This window comes from Volvox carteri (genome assembly GCF_000143455.1).
Source record: "Volvox carteri f. nagariensis unplaced genomic scaffold VOLCAscaffold_9, whole genome shotgun sequence".
NCBI lineage: Eukaryota > Viridiplantae > Chlorophyta > Chlorophyceae > Chlamydomonadales > Volvocaceae > Volvox > Volvox carteri.
In genome coordinates this window covers 2,227,645-2,251,202 of record NW_003307552.1, presented here as the reverse complement: position 1 = coordinate 2,251,202, position 23,558 = coordinate 2,227,645, and the positions used below count along the sequence as shown (strand labels likewise).

The 23,558-nt window shown below is 57.8% G+C and overlaps 5 protein-coding genes across 5 annotated transcripts; 2 read left to right on the top strand and 3 right to left on the bottom strand.

Moving 5' to 3' along the window:
* Positions 1–357: 357 nt before the first annotated feature.
* On the bottom strand, positions 358–8,286 carry VOLCADRAFT_88709 (uncharacterized protein; the record flags this gene model as incomplete). The annotated part of the gene is made up of 4 exons (XM_002948207.1): positions 358–3,336; positions 3,683–5,935; positions 6,270–7,553; positions 8,161–8,286. The coding sequence occupies 4 exons, from the start codon at positions 8,284–8,286 to the stop codon at positions 358–360; spliced, it is 6,642 nt and encodes a 2,213-aa protein (XP_002948253.1).
* Positions 8,287–8,636: 350 nt separating this feature from the next.
* VOLCADRAFT_103866 (uncharacterized protein) lies at positions 8,637–11,111 on the top strand. The gene is made up of 5 exons (XM_002948357.1): positions 8,637–8,728; positions 9,067–9,133; positions 9,245–9,310; positions 9,475–9,691; positions 9,970–11,111. The coding sequence occupies exons 1-5, from the start codon at positions 8,697–8,699 to the stop codon at positions 10,149–10,151; spliced, it is 564 nt and encodes a 187-aa protein (XP_002948403.1). The 5' UTR covers positions 8,637–8,696; the 3' UTR covers positions 10,152–11,111.
* A 595-nt stretch (positions 11,112–11,706) lies between these two features.
* On the top strand, positions 11,707–15,119 carry rpl3 (component of cytosolic 80S ribosome and 60S large subunit). Its single transcript, XM_002948356.1, has 7 exons — positions 11,707–11,747; positions 12,005–12,136; positions 12,382–12,577; positions 12,962–13,157; positions 13,383–13,679; positions 13,953–14,087; positions 14,462–15,119. Exons 1-7 carry the CDS (start codon positions 11,726–11,728, stop codon positions 14,642–14,644), a joined length of 1,161 nt encoding a protein of 386 aa, XP_002948402.1. The 5' UTR covers positions 11,707–11,725; the 3' UTR covers positions 14,645–15,119.
* A 271-nt stretch (positions 15,120–15,390) lies between these two features.
* On the bottom strand, positions 15,391–16,727 carry VOLCADRAFT_45595 (uncharacterized protein; the record flags this gene model as incomplete). Its single annotated transcript, XM_002948206.1, has 3 exons — positions 15,391–15,584; positions 15,904–16,055; positions 16,609–16,727. Coding segments are annotated over 3 exons (465 nt in total), but the record flags the coding sequence as incomplete, so codon positions are not given.
* Positions 16,728–22,996: 6,269 nt separating this feature from the next.
* On the bottom strand, positions 22,997–23,530 carry VOLCADRAFT_88704 (uncharacterized protein; the record flags this gene model as incomplete). The annotated part of the gene is made up of 1 exon (XM_002948205.1): positions 22,997–23,530. One exon carries the CDS (start codon positions 23,528–23,530, stop codon positions 22,997–22,999), a length of 534 nt encoding a protein of 177 aa, XP_002948251.1.
* Positions 23,531–23,558: the final 28 nt, after the last annotated feature.

The window sequence follows — 23,558 nt, the reverse complement described above, 5'->3', positions numbered from 1 at the left end:
TCGGTCAACGTACTACAGTAACAACACTCAGTAGGGCTCAGCGCGCCCAACAATCCCTGCGCATGCTGGCCATACCGTAGCCCTGCAACAGCTCCGAGCAATCGCCTCCCTATATCTTTCAACGCAAATGCGGCACAGCCCGCGCGCACAACCCTGCTGTTCCTCCAAGCCCTCCCACCGTTCGTTTATGTTGCCTTCCTGCGGGGGGGAGGTTACATGGCCCATCGTTTATCCCTCACCCTTAACCTTTCCATAAATAAAACCTGGCCAGGGATCCCCCCGGTGCACTCTGAGGGGCAGGAACGCCACCGAAAACTTCAACCCACAGCCGCGGGGCCCGCACATCCACTTTGCCATCTACCGTGCCTCGCCTGCCAGCGGCTCGGCCGGCGCCAGCAGGCGCGCCAGCAGGCACTCCTCGTCTGCGGGCACCAGTTGCAACAGGCTCGCTGCCGCCCCACCCCTGCCGCCTTGCCCAAGCATCCTCACCCCTAGCCCGCAAAGGTCGCCCTGCAGCCCCTGCCGCAGCCCCTGCCGCAGTGTACTCAGCGCCCGACCCACCCTTGTCTTCACCTCAGCGACTACCCCATCAGTGGAAGGGGCCCCTGCCGCCCGAGAGCGCAGCACTCGCCGGCCGGCGGTGCCGGCTGCAACAGACGCGACCGCAAAACACAAGCCCTCCCCCGCCAACCCCCCTGCCCCCGCATCAACACCACCATCATCATCCCTGCCCCCACCCGCGCCCCTAGCGGCGGCCTCCGGCTCACTTGCCAGCCCCGACACGCACATCCCCGCAACCCTGAACACCACAGAAAGCAACGCCGCCGCCGCTGCTGTCCGTGCCTGGTCAGTGCCGGGCCCTGGCGATGCAGCCCCCAATGGTGCAACTCCAACCCCGGGGCAGTTGCCTGCTTCCCCGCCGGGCTGTCGGGCTGCCGTAGGGACATGCTCCTGTGGGTGATGCTGCAAGCCGCCAACCCCGCGTACCTCCACATTCTCGGGGTCCCCAACCCCCCGGTGTCCCGGGGGTGTCAGCAGTGTGGGTACCAGGCTAGCGAGCTCCTCGCAGAGAGATGCGCACGCGGCCCGGAGCACGGCAGCAGCGGGGCCGGGGGGGCCGCTGGAGCTGGGCCTGCATGCGGCCGTGGGTGCATGGCGATGTGCAGATGGCCGCGGCTTTCCTACAATGGCTGGCGCGCTGCCTAGCGCCTGGCATGCGACGTCCTGAATCAGCTCCAGCAGCAGCCGTGTCAGCGGCAGGTCCGGAATGTGCGGGGAGCCCGACGGTACGACAAGCTCGTCTACCAGTACGGCAGGATCCTCGTCATCTACCACCGGGGCGCCTTGGGGAGCAGTCACGGGCCCCGCCGGCCCGTGCGATGGTGCCTCCGGTGCCTCGCAGCCATTTGGCTGCTCCACAGGCGAGCCTGCAGCAGAAGCTGCCGTATCTCCAGCCGCCGCCGCTGCTGCAGTCTCTCCAGCACCTATAGATTCCGCCGAGGCCCGGCGCCGCTGGTACGACAGCCAGCTGCCACCCGCGTCCACAGCCGCCGGCCCGCCTGGACTTAGCCATGAGACCAGCTGCCTGAGCACCCTGTCGTATACGACGTCGTACGGCAATAGGTGACACGTCAGCAAGAGGGCCTGACGCAGGCCGGCGAGGTAAGCGGTGTCGGGTTCTGCATCCCCGGTCGACGGCAGGGGCTCTGATGCCCCGGGCCGCGATTGGCCCGCTAGGTTAGGAGACGCCTGCGCTGCGGCTGGAGATATACGGCCGCCGTCGCCAGTTCCGTCACCAGGACAGTGTAGCAGCTGCTCTGTCAATGGCGGCAACGGCGGCGGCGGCTCCCCATGCACCAGTCCGGGCTTCCGTACGCGCTGCCTGTCCGTCACAACCACTAGAAGCAGCCCCATCAGCCGCGCCGCTAGTGCCAACACGGCAGCGCGAGCTCGCGCCAGGGCGGCCGCCAGCGCCGCGTCCAGATCTTTTGCGTGGGGCCCCCCATCGCCACCACCGCTGCTGTCATGGCTACCGCTGCCCTTTTCGCCGCCGGGCTTTCTGCTGCCGCCGCCGTTCGCCGCCGCTGCGGTATCGGTCGCCAAGCCTGTGCTGAATTTTGTGGCGTAACCTTTACCCATGGTAGCCTTGACCACACCCGCTGCGATCAGCACCTCCGCGACACCAGGCAGAACTGGGCCCGCGAAAGCTGCGGCTCCTGTCTCTGACCCGTGGGTCACCAAGGTGGCCACGGCACTATACTTACCCTCGGTCCCCGCCTGGGCCGCTTGCTGCTGCTGCTGCTGCTCCCAGGCCGCCCGCAGCAGCGCAGCCGCCGCCACAGCCTCCGCTTGGCAGTCCAAGCCAGCAAACAAGCTGTGGCCAAAGCCGCCAAGGGGCGACCCATGGGCCGGTGGGGTTGCTGCTGATGATCCTACGGTATTGGCGGTGTTCGCCTCGGGAACTACCGGGGGTGGACCGACTCTGACACCTCCTAACGGCTTTGCAGATCCGCAGCCCAGCAGGTTTGCGCAATCACTACCATCACCACCACCAGCACTGCTTCCACCGTCGCCGCCTCCATCGGCGCTCAGGCAGCAGCAGAAAGCCAACCGCTCCAGCGCCAGCAGCTGCGCGCAGGTGGTCATGGCTACCACCAGGGGCTCCGAAACCAGTTGTGCCTCCCGAACAGGATCTGACCACATGCACGCCTCATCATGATGACAAGACCTGATAGGATTCGGATCCAGATCCACATCCAGCTCCATATCAAAATCCATTTCCGATTCTGAGTCACAGAACAAGTTCCCGTTAGTGGTGCCATGCAGCTCCGCCACACTGCGATCCGTCCCGCCGCCAGGCACCGCGATATCGTGGCTAGTGACGGGTCCGAAAGACCCGGGAAAGGCGGCGGCGGCGGCGGCGGTGATCCCCGGCGGCAATTTAACCGCCGCGCCGGCCTGCACCGGCCGCGGCAAGGCGCTTTCCGTGACACGCGGCGCAGTAGCGGCCGCGGCGGCAGCAGTAACTTGCATGCGGTCCGGCGGCGGCATCGTCACCGCCACCGGCATGAGCGCCTGGGACCAGCCGACCAACAGACATGCGAGCGGTATCAGAGAGCTGCCGCCGGAATGTGAGTCAGAAGTCGGAGTTGGGGTCGGGGTGGGGGTCGCTGACGGGGCCAACCGGAGGCCGCCGTACATTTCGTGCCCAACTGAGTGGGCGAGCTGCTGGCTATGGTTGAGACTGCTGGTGTTGGGGTTGGGGTTGACGGCGGCGCTGCAGCTCCTCGCCTCGGCGGCTGCATGCAGCAGCTCTAAGGCGGTGCACTGGAATGCCTACGGCGATTGGAGAAGTGGGCGGGAAGGGCGGGTATCAGTTTTCTCTATAGAGGTTATCTGCGGGTTCAGGCGCAAACGGCCCAGAGGGATGGGGTGGGGTGGGCTGCGGAGCATTACACAAAAACGAATTGGCGGCGCGGAAATGGCTTCACGTACAACATGCACCAGACAGCCGACAGCACGACATGCCGCTCAGGAAAGGCAGCAAAGTGGTGTTTGCCACAGGAGTGGCTACTAGCCAGCCAGCCAGCCAGCCAGCCAGCCAACAACAACAACTTCATCACCCCGGCCAGCCAACAACACCGAGGGGACAGTACGCCACCACGCTTGAAGCACGTCGTACCTCACGGTCCTGGTACAAACGGAACAGCTGGCCGAGCGCGTGCGCGGCAGCGCAACGCTCCGGCAGGTCGGGGCCGTGCATCGCCGTCCCCTCCATAGCCGGAGCTTCCTGCCCCAACACCTCCACGGGACCGACGGCACCACCACGCCCTCCGCCGCCGCCCGCCGGGGTCCCCTCCGCTGCGGTCCCAGCAGCAGATGTGTTCATCTGGCCGCAGCTGTCAAGCGGGTCGCAAGCCACCACCGCGCTCATCAGCTTCCGGGCCACCAGGCCGCCCACGAGGCCCACAGGCCCCGGCGGGCGAGGTGCCGACGCAGCCGTTGCGGCTGGCGGGGACACTCCCAATGCCCTTCCGCTAGCCGGCTGCATCCCGACTGGCATCTCGCCCACAGCTACGGCCTCCGCTGCTGCTGCTGCTGCTGCTAAGTCCTCTGTCTTCGTCCCCGCTGCATCCACTTCATCCACACATTCCTCTGCCGCCACTGTATGCAGCGAGACGGGGCGGGGAGGCGCTTCGTGTGGAGGCGCCTCGTGTGGCGCAGCAACGCCGTCGCTCAAGCAGTCGGATTGTGCTCCTGCCGTGTTGCCCCCAAGCAGGCAGTCCGTGTCCCTCACAACTTGCAGCAGCCACCTTACCACCTGCCGCTGCTGCTCGGCGGGCTTGCACCAAAGGCCGCTCAACGCGTCGAGCAGCGTTACGGCCCCGCCGCTGCCTGACCCACCGTGGCCGCGACTGCGCCCCGTTGTTGGCAGCACAACCGCCAGAAAGCCGCTACCGCCTGCCACCGCCGCCCCAACTGCAGCGGCTGACCCACGGGCCTTACCAGCACCCTCATCAGGGCCAACTTTTTGGGTTCGCCCAGCCACCTGAGTCAGCTCACTAGTGGCAACCGCCGCCGCAGCCATAGCCGTCCCAGAATCCGTATTCAGCACCGGTGGAGTAGGAACGCCGATCTTGCCCCGGGAACAGCGCAAAATGGCGTTGCACACCGCCGTCGCCAGCGGCGCGGGGTGTACGGCATGACCTCGTACTGCCGCTGCCGCCCGCCGCGCCGCCGCCGCCGCCACCTTGGCCAGCTGGCCGGTACCGGTGGCCTTGCCGTCTAGCAACGTCGCGAGCAGCTCTCCGGGTGTGCGTTCTTTTCGAGGCCGGCCCCTTCCCCGCCGCTGCAGCGCTTCACCAGCCCCATCCGCACTGGGACCGCCGGCGGCGGCCGCGGCGGCGGCAGTGAAGACTCTCTGGCGGCCTTCCCCGCGCGCAGGCAAGTCGGCGGTGAGTGGGTCCTTCTGCACAGGAGCTTCAGCGGCAGTCGGACCTTGTTGACCCACAATGATGGGCAGCAGCTGACGTTCGCCGGCGGCTATGGGCCTGGTCGGCTGCTGCTGCCGCTGCAGCTCCCAAACACCGTTGCCTTTCGGCGCTGCCGCCGTCACCGCCGCCGCCGCCGCGGGGCCCTCCAATCGGCGCCGCTTGTCGCGGTGGCCGTCGAGCTGCTCCTCCACCTCGCCACCGCCGCCGCCATCCTCCATTCGCTCATCCTCCGACGGGCCTTCAGGGGACGCCCAGCCCTGCGCCGCCGCCGTCTCGCCATCTCCCACCTCAACCTCCCGCTCACCACAGGGCAAGGGAAGGAGCTCCTGCTCAAGCGCCGTCGCCGATCGGCTGCGCACCAGCACCTCCAAACGATCATGTTGTGTGCCCACACACAATCGACTTTGCTGCCGCTGCTGCTGCGGTCGCTGCCGCGGCGAAGGCAGGGCTGTCGGCGATACCTTGCCGCCTCTGGGCGGACGCCCCGGCAGCTCCTCCCCCAGGGTCCAACCACCACGGCCGTAGCCGTAGCCGTACCCGTCGCCCTCCTCAACGTCGCCACCTCCGCCACCACCAAACGCGTGGCGCAAGATGCTGTGGGTGCGGTGCATCTCCTGCATCTTTATCGCCATGCCCTGCAGCCGGCCCCGCAGCGCCTCCTCACCCGTCACCGCAGCCTCCAACCGGGCCGTAAGCCCCCGCACAGCCGCAGTATCACCCTCATGTGCTACTTGAAGCCGCTCCAGCGCCGCCGCCTGGCGGCTGGCAGCCTCGCCGGCAGCTGCCAGCTCACCGTCGTGGCGCCTCAGCTCATCGCCATGCCGTTCCAGCTCCGTGGCATGGTGCCCCAACTGGCTGTCGTGGCGCTGTAGGTGGGCGCTCTGCCGCTTCAATGCTGTGGCGTGCTCCGAGACCAAGGCCTGCAGGGCCTGGAGCTGGGCCTGCGAAAACAGCGCAACGGGAGCAGGTCCGAGCAGGTTATAATCCCCGAAACAAAACGTTCCATCGGAAGCGGGTGGGGGTTTGGGGGGTTTGGTAGAAAGGGAAATGGGAGGGTAGGGAAGAAGAACCCTGCGGGAAGTAAAACCGCACTCTCTAAGCCCCGGAACCCTCTAGAAGGGTTATTTGAGCCCCCTCAAGGTCGGGTCTCTTACTCCAGGCCTTGACCCTGCCTGCCCTCATCTTGAAACACACCGCTTGCCCGCCTGCCAGTCGAGGGTTCAACCTTTGCTTCCTGACTACAGCTCATTCCATCTGCCGCGCGCCTGTCTGTACCTGCAAGTGCTCCATGGCACCTCGCTGCGCCGCCTCGCTCCGCTGCAGCTCGCACAGCTCCCGTCGGGCCGCCTCCAGGGCCGCCTCCGCCGCCCGCCGCTGCGACTGGGCCGCCGTCAATTCCTGAACTAGTCGCTCCTCCCGTTCCCGCTGCTTCTGCAGCTCGTGCTCCCGCTGCTTCTGCAGCTCGTGCTCCCGCTGCTTCTGCAGCTCGTGTTCCCGCTGCTTCTGCAGCTCGTGCTCCCGCTGCTTCTGCAGCTCGTGCTCCCGCTGCTTCTGCAGCTCGTGCTCCCGCTGCTGACGCCGTTGCAGCCGCCGCGCCGCGATGCCCACAGCGCCGCTGCTAGTGTCCTCAACGCCGCTATCGCTGCTGCTGCTGCTGTCACTGCCAGCAATGGCAACGCTCCCTGCAGCGGACTCCGGAGCGCTCGCTGCGCCTCCGCCTCCTTCGCGCCGCTGCCGTCCCCGAAATGCTGTTGACGGTGCTCCCCGCTCCCCGGGCTTAACTGCTGTCGGCTGTACACGGGGCCCCGCCGGAACCGTCGACGCCGCGACAAGGGTACCACCCGCCGCAGAGCCTCCCTGCCGCTGCTGCTTCTGATCCTGCTGCTGCCGAACAACGGCGTCAAGCTGCCCACGCAGGTCCTCGTTTAACTGCTGTTGCTTTTCGAGTTGCGCCAACAGCGCCTGTACGGCCCGTTCGTTCTGCTGCTGCTGCTGTTGCTGCCGCTGCCACTGCTGCTGGTGCTGGTCGTTGTGATGTTGGTGGGTGCTCAGCGCCGGGCCAGCCCCGGCCCCTGCCCACGTCTCGGCAGGCTGCGGCTGTTCCCCTTCCCGTTCCCTCTCCCGTTGCTCTGTCCGTTGTTGCAGCAGGAGGTCACGCTCCTGACGCAGTTGTTCGCTCTCCTGCACAGCGGCCGCCTGTTCTTGTTGCAAGCGCACGTAAGACTCTTGAAGCTGCTGCCGCCGGTGCTGCTCTTCTTTGAGCTGCTGTGCGAGCCGTGCAAGGCCCTGAGGCGCTAGCTCCGAACCAGCTGGTGGTTCTGCTGATGCTGGTGCTACAGATGGTGCCTCTGTTGGTGGTCCTCTTGATGATTGCCTTGCCTTGCCGGCGCGCTCAGGAGGCGCAGCGGCTGCGAGGGGCGCCCTCGCTGCCTGGCGGAGACGCTCGTTCTCCTGTGCGAGCTGCTCTTGCTTCTCCTGAAGGGCACTGTGGTCCTTTTGAAGCTGCTGATACTGGGTTATAATCTGGGTGGTGCTGACGGCCTGCTCGCGAAAGGCTTCCTGTGTATGTGTGTGAGGGTGTGTGTGGGCGAGTGAGAGAGTGTGAGGTGAGAGGGGGCTTAGGCGGGCGGGGGAGTGTGGGGATTGGGGTAAGAAAGAGGGACGAGAGATGATAGAGGATGATGTGAGTCAGGACGTTGTTGAGTTGAGTGGCGGGGGGGTACCGTACTACCATTGTACGCCGCGTTGACGAGCCGCAAGCAGGGGACAGGCTGCGGCTATATATATGTACATACATATATCATAAGTCAGGCACTACTGGTAACGCACACACCGATGCCCCCGGAGGTTCAGGGGTCGAGACCTGTCAGGGTCGAAAATTTTTCCAATGGTGGAAGGTAAGAGTGCCCCTAGTCGATGGACGGTGGTGACCTGGGATAAAGTCGACCTGTGAGCTGACCAGGAATGGAGTTGAGTCGCCATTGATTCGGCAGATTCCGTTGAATGCCGGTGGTGGGTGCTGAACCTGAGCGATACACTGAGAAGTCGTCTAGGGTGAGTGGATGGGGGTGCCCCGAAATACCGGGGAAGGCAGGGTTTCGCCGGGTAGCGGCCACGGGTGAAGATATGCCCCCCTGTCCCACACATCATACCAGGAACGACTTACAAGGTACTGCTTAAGCTTTGCGCGAGACGCCTCCGCCTTTGCCAAATTCGCCTGTGCAGCCTGAAGCTCCGCCTCCTTGGCCTTAAGCTTCGCTTCTAGGTCCGCAACTTTAAGCTTCGGGGCCATCGCTTCGTAACTCGCATCGGCTTCCCCTCAGTGTCTCCAAGCACAGTAACGTCTTGAAGAAGAAGGTCACATTCAACATCTGACCTGATTGGCGTGAACCAATGGATGCAGCTGCTGCTTCAAAGCGGCAGCATCTAACATACAGAGAGCAAAGTTGATGGGACTAGGTAAATCAAGCCCGCTGGCACATTCACCCACCAATCAAAAGATATCTGCCTGCTAATAGTGTGGCGTCAAAGGTCGTCATATGACGTGAAGTACGGCAGTCAAAAACAGTGCCAGTGTGCCGTGCTGCGCGACATAAGCAACACCATTGCCATTTTTTGTTTTGTATTTGGGAGCCTTACTTACTACATTTAGTTCAGTTCATTTGATGGCCAGACAAAGCAGTCCAATTCAGCGCCAATAACATGATTAATAAACCAAACGGGTTCCTCCAGCGGTAAGCTGTTTGTTTCTTGTTATTCGCCTTGTACACTAAGACGTATGCAAGCAAAAGATCTGCGTGTGCTTGTGCATATTACTTTCAACATTTGCGTCGCGCGGTATAGGATAGTTACTTTTGGTGAACTTCGTTATTTTCTGCATTGTCTTGTTTTCTTTGTTTTCTGCTAACTTGTCTGCTTCCCTTTCGTGATGCGTGAGTCTCTTGGTTTGTCGGGGCCTTACGAGCTTAAGCTTCCATTGTGCTCATACAATCACATGTGGTTTGCCACGCGCTGTTCCTCGACATCGTTACCAATTTATATTTGTGGTCGTGCGGACTGCTACGCGTTGCAGTCATCCCGAAAAGGCGGAGCATAACCAGTACTGGTATTCAGCCCACACAATTGGAAAGATTGTTGAGGTAGGATACAACTGGTTGAAGCCACTGTTGACACTTGTGAAGGCCACGAACCCAGGATTATTCCGCCGGGCATGGGATCCTACCTGTGCCCCACATGTGGTGTGCCCGCAGGAGCTGACCGCCTCAGCAACGCGCATAGCCTGCCTGTCGACCCCGTCTATTTACTTTTCTCTCCCTGTGAGTATTGAATATACAAATGGTGTTGTTGGTGCTTGACGTTGCTCAGTCCTTATCGCCGCGGTTATGGACCTGGGTGGGGCTACAGCTAGCTAACACTCAAACACCAACCCAAGCTACTCGTTTCTTTACCTGTCACCCAACCCGCACCCAAAACTCGGCAGCGCGGGTCGCAGCTCCGATCAGATGCCTGGCTGTTTGACCTGGACGAACAGTGGGCATCCGACCCCCACTTTGTGCGCTACGACTTCAACGTACCAGAGGACATTCCGACCCAATTGCTTGGGGCCTTTGACTGTGTCGTCATTGACCCACCCTTCATCACGCGGGAGGTGTGGGACAAGTACGCGCAGGCGGCGAAACTGCTGCTGCAATCCGGAGGTACTGCCAGGCCCAGGGAGAGGGATAGGAACATGCGTTTAAAAACCGGGGTCCTACCAGGCCAAGGGATGACAAACCCGTATCAGGACACAATAATTTTTACATGTGTAAAAAAGGAGGATTGATGCGCGTAAGGGGCAAGAGTGAAATGGATCTGCTTAGGGGTAGGGGCCTGTCCAGACTTGTCATCCAGAGCTACAGTGGGCAGCAAGCCGGGAAGGCCTCAGCCTTACATCGCGGCCCCAAGCTCCTTGACATTCGGCTCCTACCCCGTTCAGGCAAGGTACTGGCCACAACGGTAGCTGAGAACGCTGCCATGCTGGCGGAGCTGCTGCCGGATGTGCGGCCCACCCCGTTCCGGCCGTCCATCCCGCACCTCATCTACCAATACAACCTCTTCACCAACTTCCCGCCAGCAGTATTATGCCACCCCAACCCCGAAATCCCGCCCGACGACTGAAGAGAGGAATTCACGCAGTGGAAGAAGGACGCGGTTGTGCGGGCACTTGCATGCACGCGCACATTGTATCGGCTTCCGTTTGTATCTCACGCCAGCCGCGGCCCTTGCATGCGTATGTCTGAAGATCTCAGGCAGATAGCTGCATGGTTTTGCTGTTGGTGGTTCCTGTGGAGGGTTCCGGCGGGATGGCTGACATTTCACTAGTACCGGATGACTGGCATTTCACTGGTACCGGATGACTGGCATTTCACTGGTACCGGATGACTGGCATTTCACTGGCATTTCACTGGTACCGGTATCATGTTGTCCAGTAGACCAGCCTCGGGCTGGAGAATATAACGAGCAGCCAGCTGAGTAGCCAGGAGCCGTAACCAGTAGCCAGCTGAGCACAATTAGGGGGGGCCCATCGAGCCGTAAACCTGGCGGGCCAGGCCGCGCGACCCTAGATGTCCGGCCGTAGGAATTGGTAGGTGCCGATGTGTGTGTGTGGGGGGGCTAATCCGGGCCGCATGTGTGCTGTGTGGACCCTGCGTGTGGGCTGCCGTGCGGAAGGGTGGAGGTCGACGCTGGAGGACGAATTGGGCTGCTTAATTATGCGTGTTGGAAGACGGCCAAGGCTGGTTTGCTGTATTATGTATATATGGCTAGTTCGACGCATTCCTTAATGCACACCATGCAGGACGGAGCTTGGCGTTGCATTCTGTATATTTATCTAGGCCATGATTTGAGATTCTGGGCTGATGGAAATGAGGTGGCATCGTGCGCTGATAAGATGCCAGCCTGGGTGGCCTTTAACGTTCGGCGCCTATCTATCGTGGTGTGTATGGCGTAGGGCGATGAGCTGCATGGTGGGCAAATTTGCGGGGAGCCCCAATGCGGCTCGGAACGATGTCGTATTGGTGAGCAGAGCCGCTTCTCAAGTTGCAAAATTAAAAAAATGGAAGTGTAATTTTTGGGAGGATCCCGACAAAGCTGCGCCGAGCTGCCCCCTGACCAGGCTTCTGGGCGTGGCTATCAGGCATGGTGCCTGGAACTGTCCGGTAACTAGCAGGGGACCTACACGGAGGCTCCTCCTGAACATTAGGGTTGCGTAGAGCCGCAGCCTTCAGCTGCCTTGCATGTGCGTCCTTTGTATGCCTGAAACACTGGTATTGACATTTCAGCGTGCACACAAAACAACCTCGTATGCGCATTCGCGCAACAGCGATGGCCTGCGGCCTAACTAACAACGGAAAACAAACGCGAAAACGGCAATCTTACTGCAGTTGATGCGTAAACCGGTCGGATTAGCACATGTTTTTGCTTGTCTGCGCATGCCAGAAACCACTGTCCAAGCGCTTCGTGGAAGCACCTGACATGTTGTTGCACCGTGCAATATCCTTAATACCATCTGACATTTGTATGGTGGAAGGTACAATCAAACCTTTCTTTATTTAATATAAAATTTCCAGGGTGTGGAGCGGGTTTCTGAAGGACACTAACCAGAGGCTCCAGGGTGGCGCCATACACGGCCGCTCGGGAGACTTAGTCGCTCACTTGTCCAATCTCCGTCCTTTCCGGGTTGCCTAGGCACCATGTCGCACAGGAAGTTCGAACGTGAGTTATATTGCGTGGGCATTAATGCTCGTCGCTTGCTGTCGCCGCCACAGAATAAGTTTATACCCAGACTTTAGTTCATGCTAGACACTATTGCAAGCGTATGTACAATGTTCAAAGATAGCCCTTTTTTTGTAACGATGAGGCTCGCCCCGGCTTGGGAATGGCCCGATTGTGTCGAGGATGTTATCGCGGTTCAGCCAGAAGTATTTGATTAATAGCAGAAACCCTCCAATTTCAATGTCCTTATATTGCAGATCCCAGGAGCGGCTCCCTGGGGTTCAGCCCCAGGAAGCGCTGCCGCCGTGGTCGGGGCAAGGTGAAGTCCTTCCCCAGGGACGATGCCTCCAAGCCGGTGCACTTGACGGCCTTCATGGGCTACAAGGCCGGTAAGCTTCTGCAGGGAAAGCATTCGTCTATGCTCCATTCGTCCCTACCTGCGGCGGCGAGTCGTTTGCAAAACCTGCGTTACCGCTAAGGGGCCATTACATATATACTATTATGATCATGTGCTGGAACTGTCAAATGCGCCATCGGGTTATAAGTTAAGGGATTAGCCAGAACAGGGTGCTCTTCGGCGGGGCTAGCAAAGGCTAATGGGTTGCCTGTGTCCCGCGGCATTTCTAAACAAAAGGCATGACTCACATTGTACGTGAGGTGGAGAAGCCCGGCTCGAAGCTGCACAAGAAGGAGACCTGCGAGCCGGTCACCATCATCGAGTGCCCGCCAATGGTCGTGGTCGGCGTGGTCGGCTACGTGAAGACCCCGCGCGGTCTGCGGTCGCTGAATACGGTCTGGGCTGAGCATCTGAGCGAGGAGGTTAAGCGCAGGTGCGGCGTAAGCGACGGGGCTGCCGGGGCTATACGGGTTAATCCCAGTCATGGATCAAGTGTGTTTCGGGCAGGATGATCATGTCCTCTACCTATCCACCGTCAGAGCACGCTCCTTTGGGCTTCAGGGGCTTGTGTGCGTGTAGGTCTTCCATAAGCTCCACTCGGGAAAGGGATGGGAGCTAGGAGGTTATAAGAAGAACGCTTAGCCAATGACCCGTGGGAAGACATTTTCATTACGGTAGCATTGTTGATAAATAAGGAGTCAATAGCATCAACGCCTACCCATGTGCTCTCCCGGTGTGTACGCTGCTTTTTCGATGCAGCGAATGTTTCATGTCAACAGTTTGAATCTGGCCCTTCACCTCCTCGTGTTTGATGTAGGTTCTACAAGAACTGGTTCAAGTCCAAGAAGAAGGCTTTTACGAAGTACGCCAAGAAGTACTCGGACGGCAAGAAGGCGATTGAGGCTGAGCTGGCCAGCCTGAAGAAGCATTGCTCCGTGATTCGTGTGCTGGCTCACACTCAGGTCAAGAAGCTGGGATTCGGCCAGAAGAAGGCTCACCTGATTGAGATCCAGGTGGGTCCGGAGGCATCCAGGCTTTTGCCGAGCTGAATACTTTGTTTTTTGAACACGAGAGGCAGGGGAATAATTCTGGGTTCAGGGTAATTATAGCCTATATGAACACTGCCAGCTTCATGGCCATACATCATTGGTTGCTTGTTACAGTTTTATAGCAATGTTCCCCCTTGCTACGATTGCGAACTTATGACATAAGTGTTTCTCGTTTTATTCTCCCTCCAGGTCAACGGCGGCACTGTGGCGCAGAAGGTGGACTTCGCCTATGCCATGTTCGAGAAGCAGGTCTCCGTTGACGCTGTGTTCCAGCCCAACGAGATGATTGACACGATTGCCATTACCAAGGGTCACGGTGTCCAGGGTGTCGTGCAGCGCTGGGGTGTGACCCGCCTGCCCCGCAAGACCCATCGTGGTCTGCGCAAGGTGGCTTGCATCGGTGCTTGGCATCCGGCCCGCGTCAAGTGGACCGTGGCTCGCGCCGGTCAGCAGGGCTTCCACCACCGCACCGAGATTAACAAGAAGGTGCGGACGGCTCGGGCCTGTGGCCTACGTGGATAACGGGAGGATTTCTTTGATGGGAGAACAGAGCAGTCCGCCTTCCTAATGCGCTCGCATATATCGAGCCATTTAATAAGTGGAAATGTATGATGCGTGTACTTGGGGCAGTAATATGGTCTGGAGCCCAAGGGGTGTCCTTGCTCTGCATACTGGCACAGGCTGCATTTTTGTTGTCATTTGAAAGGACTAATCGGCCTGGCTGCCTTGTGTGCGCGCCGCTTTTCGGTGTGCTTTTAGGTCTACAAGATCGGCAAGAAGGGCGAGGCGTCGCACTTGGCCACCACGGATTTCGATGTGACCAAGAAGGAGATCACCCCTATGGGTGGCTTCCCTCACTACGGCGTGGTCAACGAGGACTACATCATGGTCAAGGTGGGACCGTTTGCAGGATGGTCCAGTATGTGGGATTCGACGCTGCTCTTTAGCTAGTCACAACTTTATGATAAGGCAGTGATACCCTCTTGCAGGCGGGCCCGATTGGAAAATGCCCGATGTTACTGCTCATTTCACGCTGCCATATTAAAAAGCCATGGCCTTCCATCGGCCGGCAGCTGCTGAGTGTTGCCCGCTGATCCATTGCCTGGGACATGTTTCTACTGGAATATATCCAGTGTTTTTTTACACTGTCGAGTCTTGGCATGTATGAGCTAGTACATGCATGAGGTTTCTGGAATTTGCTGTCGAAGCTAATACTGTCGCTTACAAATCTTCCGCCCCTTTCATCCATTTCCTCCCCATTTTTCCAGGGTGCCGTGCCGGGCACCAAGAAGCGGGCCATCACCCTGCGGCGCTCGCTTCTGCCCCAGACCAGCCGCAACGCTCTGGAGGAGATCAAGCTCAAGTTCATTGACACTGCCTCTAAGTTCGGTCACGGCCGCTTCCAGACCACCGAGGAGAAGCTCAAGACCTACGGCCGCATTAAGGCCTAAGTTCCCCGGGATGGCTATGGTGCTGCTGCTCATGTGTATTGGTGATTTGTCTTAGGCTGTCGTGGCCGAGGTGATTGTAGGACGTATTGTGCCTGCCACCTGCTAGCGGTCGCGTGCCAAGCATTCCGCCGATTCGATGGCATGATGTGCTCTCTCCCCTTGCTGAAGACTTCTTTCAAGGCAGCTCCCATGTAAGCAACCCAGACGGGTGTGATGCGTTCGTTAAGCCTCCTGAAATAACAGGTATCACTGCCGGATTTGTGCAATCATTTCCAGCTTACACGTGGTAGAACAAAGTTATGAGCTTTTCTCTAATTTGGAACCTGCAGCAAGGATCTTGGAAAATTTTCTAGTCGATTTCCGGCTTATTGCCCAATTCGTTAGCTGTTGCCCATTATAGCCTGTGTGCTAAAGGTGAAGTGGTCGTGATAGGGAACTAACTTGACACCGTCCTTTTTACAACAATAATCCGGCCTTAGATCCTAGTAGCTTGCCATCCCGATATGTTTCTGCAATTTCTTCCAGCGTTGGGCTCTGACGGGGCGTCACAATGTACCCTGCGTAGCAGAACACAACGGCATGAGAAGCATCATCCTACGTATAATTGCTACTGATTGACGATTGTTTAGTCAAAACCCGTGAGTCCAGTTCAAGTGCAACCAGGTGCCTAAGGAATGGGACGGAAGCGCAAACAGGTGCAGACCATTACCTTAACCCTCGCGACCCGTGTGCATACCTGTTGTCTCGTCCAGTTGGCGAATTGCCTCAAACAGTCCCACACCCACAGCCACGGACAGGTTGATGGAACGCACATGCATGTCCCGGATGGGTATCTTGACTAGGCAGCCCCCGGAGGCTAACACGTCCGAATGTGCCTTGGGTGGAAGCCCTGACGTCTCCGCCCCAAACACCAGCCAATCCCCCGGCTGATACGAAAACTCTGTCGGACATGGTCACAACACCCATACACCAAGGACCGTATCACGGCGCAGTTAAATAATAGCTCCTGCACGATCTGTCGCACCCAGAGCACACAAGTAATAAGGGGCAGGGTGAAATGCCCGAGGGTTCTGGCGGGACTTCTTAGGGTAATACGCTAGTCCCTGGCAGGGGTGGGATGACCTGGCGTGGCAGTGGACTGCCATACCCTGCCCTCATGGTCTGCTCTTTTACAACCGGAGGGTCACGCTCTTGGCCTTCCTAACCCCATTACAGCGGCGGGCGCATGTGGGCGGCCCTGACTCTTGTGAGCAACACACCTGGTCCTGCGTAGTACTTATCGCCGTACACGGTGAATGCCACGAGCCGCTTTGGATTCGGCAGCTGTTGGAAGAAGGCAAAGAACGCATCCCAGGAGCTGTGCGTGTTCACAGCCACGGCGTCCCAGTAGTCCAGGCCGGCTCGCTTCAGCCTGTGTCACCGGTACGGAGGTTAGTTGTGCAACGGACTGGTGCTGATGTGGAGGCAAATTCCCCCGGTTATAGCATTACAGCGAACCCGCGTTAGATTTGGTAATTACCTTGGAGCACTGAGACACCGGGCATGACCAGGGGGCTAAAGCAGTGCATCGACAGTAGGTGAGCATTTGTTAAGTGACGCCGTGTGCTAGTATGTCTGTTGCATGCACACCAAACCCCATCACTATCGAGTACACATTGCCGCCACCAGCACATGTGGTCAATGGTGGCAATGTGTGGAAGGTCCGCTCTCCTCTCCTTAACCCGGACGGTCGGTAAAACATCTCAGCGACAGGCCCATGTCCCCAAGTCAAGTTCCCCATGGCCTTTGCCCCTTCCTTCCTGTACCGCAATCCAACAGGAACCACCGTCGCCATGTACCTGTGAGGTGTGACCCAAACCCCCCTTAGCTAACAAATCCCCAGGTCAGCCCACTCAGCTCGTGAGCCCGATGCTGTCCCTCCCCTGGTAACCAGGTCATCGCGCGTACTCCGAAACCAAACCCACTTGCGGTCGTCCAGCTGGAAGCCCAAGGGCCCCACCAGGTGCAGCGGGGCTGCGGTCGCAGCGCACGTCCTTGCCACATTACCGGTGTTCTGCGGGATTTGCGGGTGCACCAGCACTACTGCCACGTCGGGGCGGTGCCAGGCCTGGCTGCAGTCGGGCGGTAAGTGGGTACAGCGGGTCGGTTGGACTGAACCTGGGTGACAGGCAGCCACGAGCCCATGACTGTGGCAGTACATGAACGTAAGAACGGATGTACGTGTACATGCTTACCCATTCAGCAGGAACAGCCGCAGGGACAGTAACATGCCACCAGGGCGGATTCACGCTTGTATGGCGCAACCGACCCATGGTTCCATGGATTGGTTCCACAGGACACTGCCGGAGCGAGAACACCGGACTGCCGAATATGCCAAACCAAGGTCTGGCCGTAGCGGACAGGGAACCCGCCACCAGGCCCCAGCGTCAAAAATGTTCTTGGGAATGTTGTAACCCAAAGCGGCAACCCAAGCCAGCGCATTCGCTCCGGCGCTTTCCCCTCAGAAACGATAACAGGTTCCTAAAGGCATTTTCCCTCACCGAACAGTGGCAGCAAGGGGCGTAGCACGTTCCGTTTCAGGCGGTGTTGCGGCCTCGGGACGACTTGCCAGCTCAGTCACGGCCGCCTCGTTGGTGGTACTGTAACGGAGGCTCCGGCAGCGGACGACTTGTCGGATCTTGTGAGTGTGGGCAGGCCGGGAGCACCACCACCCACTGACCCGGGAGAGGGCGTGCAGTGCCGTGGCGCAGGGCCCATGGACAAGGAACAAGGGACGCGGGGGCGCGCCCGATTTAATCTCGGCCGTCTAGGTCAGCTAGCAATTGAACCGATAGCATGCGGCAGGAAAAGACCGATGCTTCGGGGTGGACATGGCGGCAGCCATAGAGACACATTGTGGGTGTTGTCCTAAAGGCTCCGGATGTGCAAGTTGATGCTCCGGCCCCTGTTGCGGTAACACTACGTAGCCCCATGCGTGCCTCAAGCACTCCCCGCTCATAAGGAACAATTTCCTGCGAGAGCCCGTTCAGTTAATCAGAGACCGCCCACGTTATGCCGCGAGTCTTGGCTCGCGCGAACAGAGGGAGAACAGGTCCAGGGGCCCTCCAGGTGTGAAGTGAGGCACTCCTTGCTGGAGTGACCGCGTAAATCCATGGCTGCACAACCTCTCCGAGCGCACAGGTCCTCGTAAAGCGGTTCAGCAACGACATCCTGTTTCACCCCACTCGAACTCTGCGGACAGCGCTTTAGTCGTGATCGTACTCTGATTATGTAGCCCTTGGGACTTACATTCGTCCGGTGAAACAGGGTTGTAATCAGGGCACTTTGGGGTATGCGGTAGAATGGGATCTTGCACTACATGTACACCGAATGTTACTTCTCTATGTACTTATTACACGATGCTAACCACGATGCACCGACAGAGCTTGGCCTTGCCTCCAGCGTGACGTCTAAAGGAGCACCATGTTTTCGGAGCGGATGAGTAAAGCATCGGACATTCGCGTTTTGGCGTGCGTAGATAGGAACAAACCTGCATAATCCATAAGTAAAGCAGCTCTGATTGGCTATGGAGTGACGTTATGAAATTCACAACTGCACAAACAAAGAACGTTGCGCAAGGAGTCAAGAGCCCTGCCGTGAGATAAATATGAGATGGATACCTATATTCTGCTGATATGTATGCGAGAGGAAATAATTGAGTATAGCCGTTGTGCTTACGGATCCGTTATGCATATCCGTGCCGAATTCCAAGCCAAGAAGCACAGTAAGGAAGTCGCCCACTGTACGCGACGTACGTTCCATTTCAGCACTTGGAAAGGAAGGGTGTTGGGGGGATATTACGGTATGCATGGCCGAATGTTTCGACTGTCAGACTGCTGATGAAGGTCGGCCAGGTCGGCCCTGTGTAATGTTAGGCAATATCTTCAGAGGACATCCTACTCATGCCAGAACATGAGCATGTGGAAATTATTGTTACTTTTTTTAACAACATCATTTAGCTTTGAAAGCGCTGCACTTGGAGGCCGGTCGAGGCAGTGTGGCAGAGGCAGGCAAGATTCGACGTTTAGACATTGGCCTGTGCAGCAACACTAATCCTACAGTGTCATTGCCCATTCTTTGTGGCGCACAGCAGTTGGACGTTGGCATGCATGAAACGCCACGCACGACAATCGATCCGTTTCGCTTATTGCGCCTAACGGTTACTTACATCTACACATCGATTGCAGCCGCTGCACACGCTTTTCATACACCAACCAAGGGAGACCTGAAAACTAATCTGACATCAACAGTTGCCGCGGATGCGGGTTTCATGCAAGCGAAAACAAGGAGCTTAAACATCTCTGAAACACAATAATAAGTAGTTTTGCTCCCATCTGGAAACACAGTAGCCATGGGTGACGTCGTTCGTTAACTCACAGGATTTGGTGAGGTGCATCGTGTTGAATAAGGCGCCAGTTGCCTGGATGCCTTCAGCAAGTACTCCTCAGCAAGTTCTCCACGCAGGCTCCTCATTCCATTGGTAAACACGTATACTAAGAATACAAATCGCACGGTTGATGTCTTTCAGAGGATAGATATCTTAGCGCGACTTACGTACATGAGCATATGGCCTACACACACATACATACACACATACATGCACATGCACGCACGCACACACACGCGCGCTGCTGACTAGCCCCCCAGAAGGACGCGTAGAACTATAACAGAATGCAAACTGTTTGCACCTTTTGGTATTGAATGGTATGTATCGTATTACCATCACGCAGTCCCGCACCGTCGCATCGCAAAAGGCCGGTGGGTCCCGGGACGTGAAGGTTGGTACCTGCGCGCGTCCAAGACTTAATTGCCCTCGCTATGCGGTACGCTTTTTCTTCACGCCTTACTTGGCACGCCTTACTGTGATTCCTGTACTTCTGGCAGTCACAGACCGTCGTCGCCATGACGGTCTGCTAAACACGCGGTGAACCATTTATTCCATAAAATCTTACCCCCAGGCTCTAAAGCCACAGTGGCCACTCGATCAGCGAGGCGGATACTGTTGAACTGGGCGACCAGGCCATTCAGCTCCTTCTACATCCCCATAATCGTGTCGTTCCTTTTCGTCTCGTTCGGGCGACCAAACCCCCGACTGTAGAAGTCACTAACTTGTCCGAACATCTGCAAAGCCTTACAAATCTGGCAGTTTAGGTCCGTCCGCCTACCCCACGTCCCTCCCTCACGGCAAACTGCTACGCGCAGCTGGCACTGCATTTGAGCCGTCTGCTTGCGGTTGCTTGCATCAGCACTAGTCCGTTAACAATGCTAGCGGGCTCCAAGAAGCCTCCAGGCGCCGCCGCATGGTATGACCTCGCACAAGTAACGGAGATGTGAAGGATTTACTGTATTATGAAGGGGACCACCCATGGGAAGGGGAAAAAAGCCCTGAGCAGGAACCGTCCTTCCAAAATCCACCTGCACCCGCGCGCGCTACGCAAGGCGAGACCAACACGCTGTCACGAAGAACACAAGGGATATCCGGGGGGATTCCACCGCAAGGGAAGAGACTCAGGAAAGGCAGCTCAAAAGACACAATCCCATAAGGACATGCCAAAAGCAAAAGGAAGAAGTGACGATCGATCGCAAAGCAGTAAAGGAGGGAAACTCATTGGGATCATACACAGCAGGAAGTGGAGATAAACTCACCGACACAGGAAGCAGACGCTGTAAGCACCAACAAATACAAATATCTCTCCAAGGAAAAACGAATACAAACGGCACACCAGCTGGACATGACGTAGGCTCCTCAAGGCCTTCGCACAGCACAGCATCAATCCCTCTCGACGGAGCAAGAACACCTCGGCAAGGAGCAATGAGAAAACCCCCATGAGTGTCGAAATACCCTGCCCAGCAAAACACCGGCTTGGACGAAGCCGCAAAGCACTTTACAAACCATCCCTCGCCCCCTCCCATTTCGCCCTCCACTCCGCGCAACGAAAACGGCCAGACCCGGGCTCAGCGAGGAAAGCAGACCCGGTTCACCCTGGAAGTCAGCAGCAGCGGCAGCAGCGTCCAGCGAAAGCTCCAGGAATAAGGGGCGCCAACTGTGAGGCGTTGCCATCGCCAGGTGACAAGTTGCGCACTTCGCCAGTGTGTGAAGCGAAGCAGCAGGTTGCCAGCAGTTCGGAGTGCGCACACAGGGAAGTTGCCCGCGAGGCACCGAAGAGCATGGGACTGCTGATGCAGCCTAACCCCAACTGAAGGCGTTTCTTCACCCTGCCATGCCTTGTACTCCTGGGAGCCACATCATTGACATGAATGCACCTCAAAAGGTTGGCAGTCATACACACGTAGCGGAGCATCCATAGCATGCATCCTACCATCTGCAACTCTCCAGAAGCGTCCCGTAAATTCTTAGCCTCCTTCCTCATACAAATTGCAATGTGATCAAAAAGATGTCATAGCAATAAAAAAATTACTCCCGCACGGTTGGGTTTCCGAAGGCATGGGTGTACGAAGTGTGGGGCACGCCAAACGTACAAAGTACGAAGGACGCCAAAGTTCATGGTCTGAAGTGTACGGAGGTCAATCCGGGCCCTCTCGGGATAAGACAGATGACCAGGGAGCAGAAATTGTCCTCTTTTACATGCTGAGAAACACAGAAAGGCGGCGGCGGGGGCGGTGAAAGGCTCCAAATCCTCCCTCCGTTTCCAAACGTGATATACGCGCGACGTGATGCGGTATTCAGTGATTAATTTATTTAAGGCAGCGGCTAATATATAATTATTACTTGTGAAGCGTACATGATACAGGTCCTGCCGTACTGTCGTACAGCCGCCTGTCGTACCATCCTCGGGTAAATCCTTCCTCCGGTTAGATCCGACCTGCCGGATATTTGGCTCTGAAGAGCCTACTAGCATACACCAAACATATTACTGAAACGCTTTATTCCGTGTTCTGGGACATTTCACTCCGCGTAATATTCAGGCTGACTTTCAACTACCCAGGCCCGACCTAGGACGTATATGGAAAACGTCCTTAGTCTTTCTGAAGCTCCACTTTATTGCTAACTGAAACAGTCATGATTTTTATTGTCAATAATAGTTGCGCAAGTCCTTGTAATTGGAAATCGCCTTGAAATAGAGCTCTTCCTTGAATTCAGGTCACAGGACCCCACCGAAACCAGGACAAATTTACTCGAGATTAAATATCATGAACTAATGTAATATCAAAGTCACAAACTATGGAGCGGTAGGCTTTTCTTGGGGAAAAGTGGACCCAGTGTTCGCACGAAACGGGTTCGAAAGGCACCATCGCCATTTCATTAGCAAATTGATACTCCAGTAATGGAATCGTATGATATTTATGCTTATTTCAAGGCCCCAGTGCCCGAATGCATGTTTCCAAGGCGCTCCTTGCCGACTTGCGTACGGACCTGAGCCATGCAGGCCCAAGAACGTTCAGGCGGACTGGACTAGGGCATGAAAGGGGCTAGTTCACATTATGCCAGGCTGCCATGAACATGTCTTGATAGCTATTTCCTAGTCCTTAGGCATGTGGGCCGCTTTTCCGTGTCGCCCGTACGTCCTCTACCGTTCGCTTAGTCCAACGCCCAGTGCGCTGTTTGCCGGAGTGAAGTCGCGCATAGGGGGTGTTGAGCCCTACAAGTGCTGCACACCGCTCCTTAGGACACGGCTGGCTTCGCCCTTCGGTGGTGCTCGACTAGGAAAATTGGAATCTCCTGAAATTGAAACATAACATACAAGAATGGAAACCGCATAAGGTCTACACGCCTTGGAAGTGACGACTTCAGCATTTTTTGCCCGAAGGTAGAACATCAGCATGGTGTCACGGAGCACCTTAGCCCACGCGCTAGTTTTTTCACTTTTGGCCCAGACCCTGAGTTGTACTGGAGCAAGTGAAGCAAGAAGATTGCTTCAAGGTATGCCGAGGGTTGCGGTTGAGGGCGGGCGGAGGCGGGCGAGCTCATAGCAGCCTGAGCTTATGTAGCGGCCAGCAGCCAAGCCAGTCACCTTATACCATTTTTTTGAAATATATTTAGTCATTTTTGTCGGGTCTTGGGCGCTGGGGAAGGCGTCGGCTCCCTAGCCCAAATTGGCGCAATCAGCGATAGGAACGGCGCACACGCTGCTATACTCAAAATACCGACTTGCAATTATTGAGCCATAATAACAGGAGAGATCCTGACCTTTCCTGAAGCAGCTCATGGTTAAATGTGCGGAGCTTCCTTGACTTGCCCTCATCACAACCATGACTCCGCTAGTGACCCAAAGACGGCAAGAGAACGTGAATACGTTTTTGATCTGTAAATTATATATTTAACTTGATCTTTTTTCTGCCTCCCAACAATTCTCACAGGCGATAATGGTCCGGGTCAGCCCATACTGGCTTCCCAGCCTGTGCCGCCTCCCCCAGCCGCCCCTGGATCGGACGGCAAGTACCCGTTCGTAATCCCCCCTGGGATGCCGCAGCCACCTTTCTTCCCCAGCAACACGCCACCGCTCTATCCAACTGGGCATCCACCGCCACCACCACCTTCGTCGCCTCCACCGCCGCCCCCACCGCCCCCACCGCCCCCACCGCCCCCACCGCCCCCTCTACCACCACCGCCGCCTCCGCCACCACCACCGCAAATTCCTCTATCGCCACCACCACCGCCACCACTACCGCCACCGCCTCTGCCTCCGCCACCACCACCGCAAATTCCTCCACCGCCACCACCGCCACCACCACCGCCACCACTACCGCCACCGCCACCGCCACCGCCTCCGCCTCTGCCACCACCACCGGAAACTCCGCTGCCGCCCCCACCCCCCCCACCGCCCCCCCCACCACCGCCACCACTACCGCCACCGCCACTAGCACCCGCATTCCCACAACTGCCATTGTCGCCCCCACCGACATACCCGCCCGT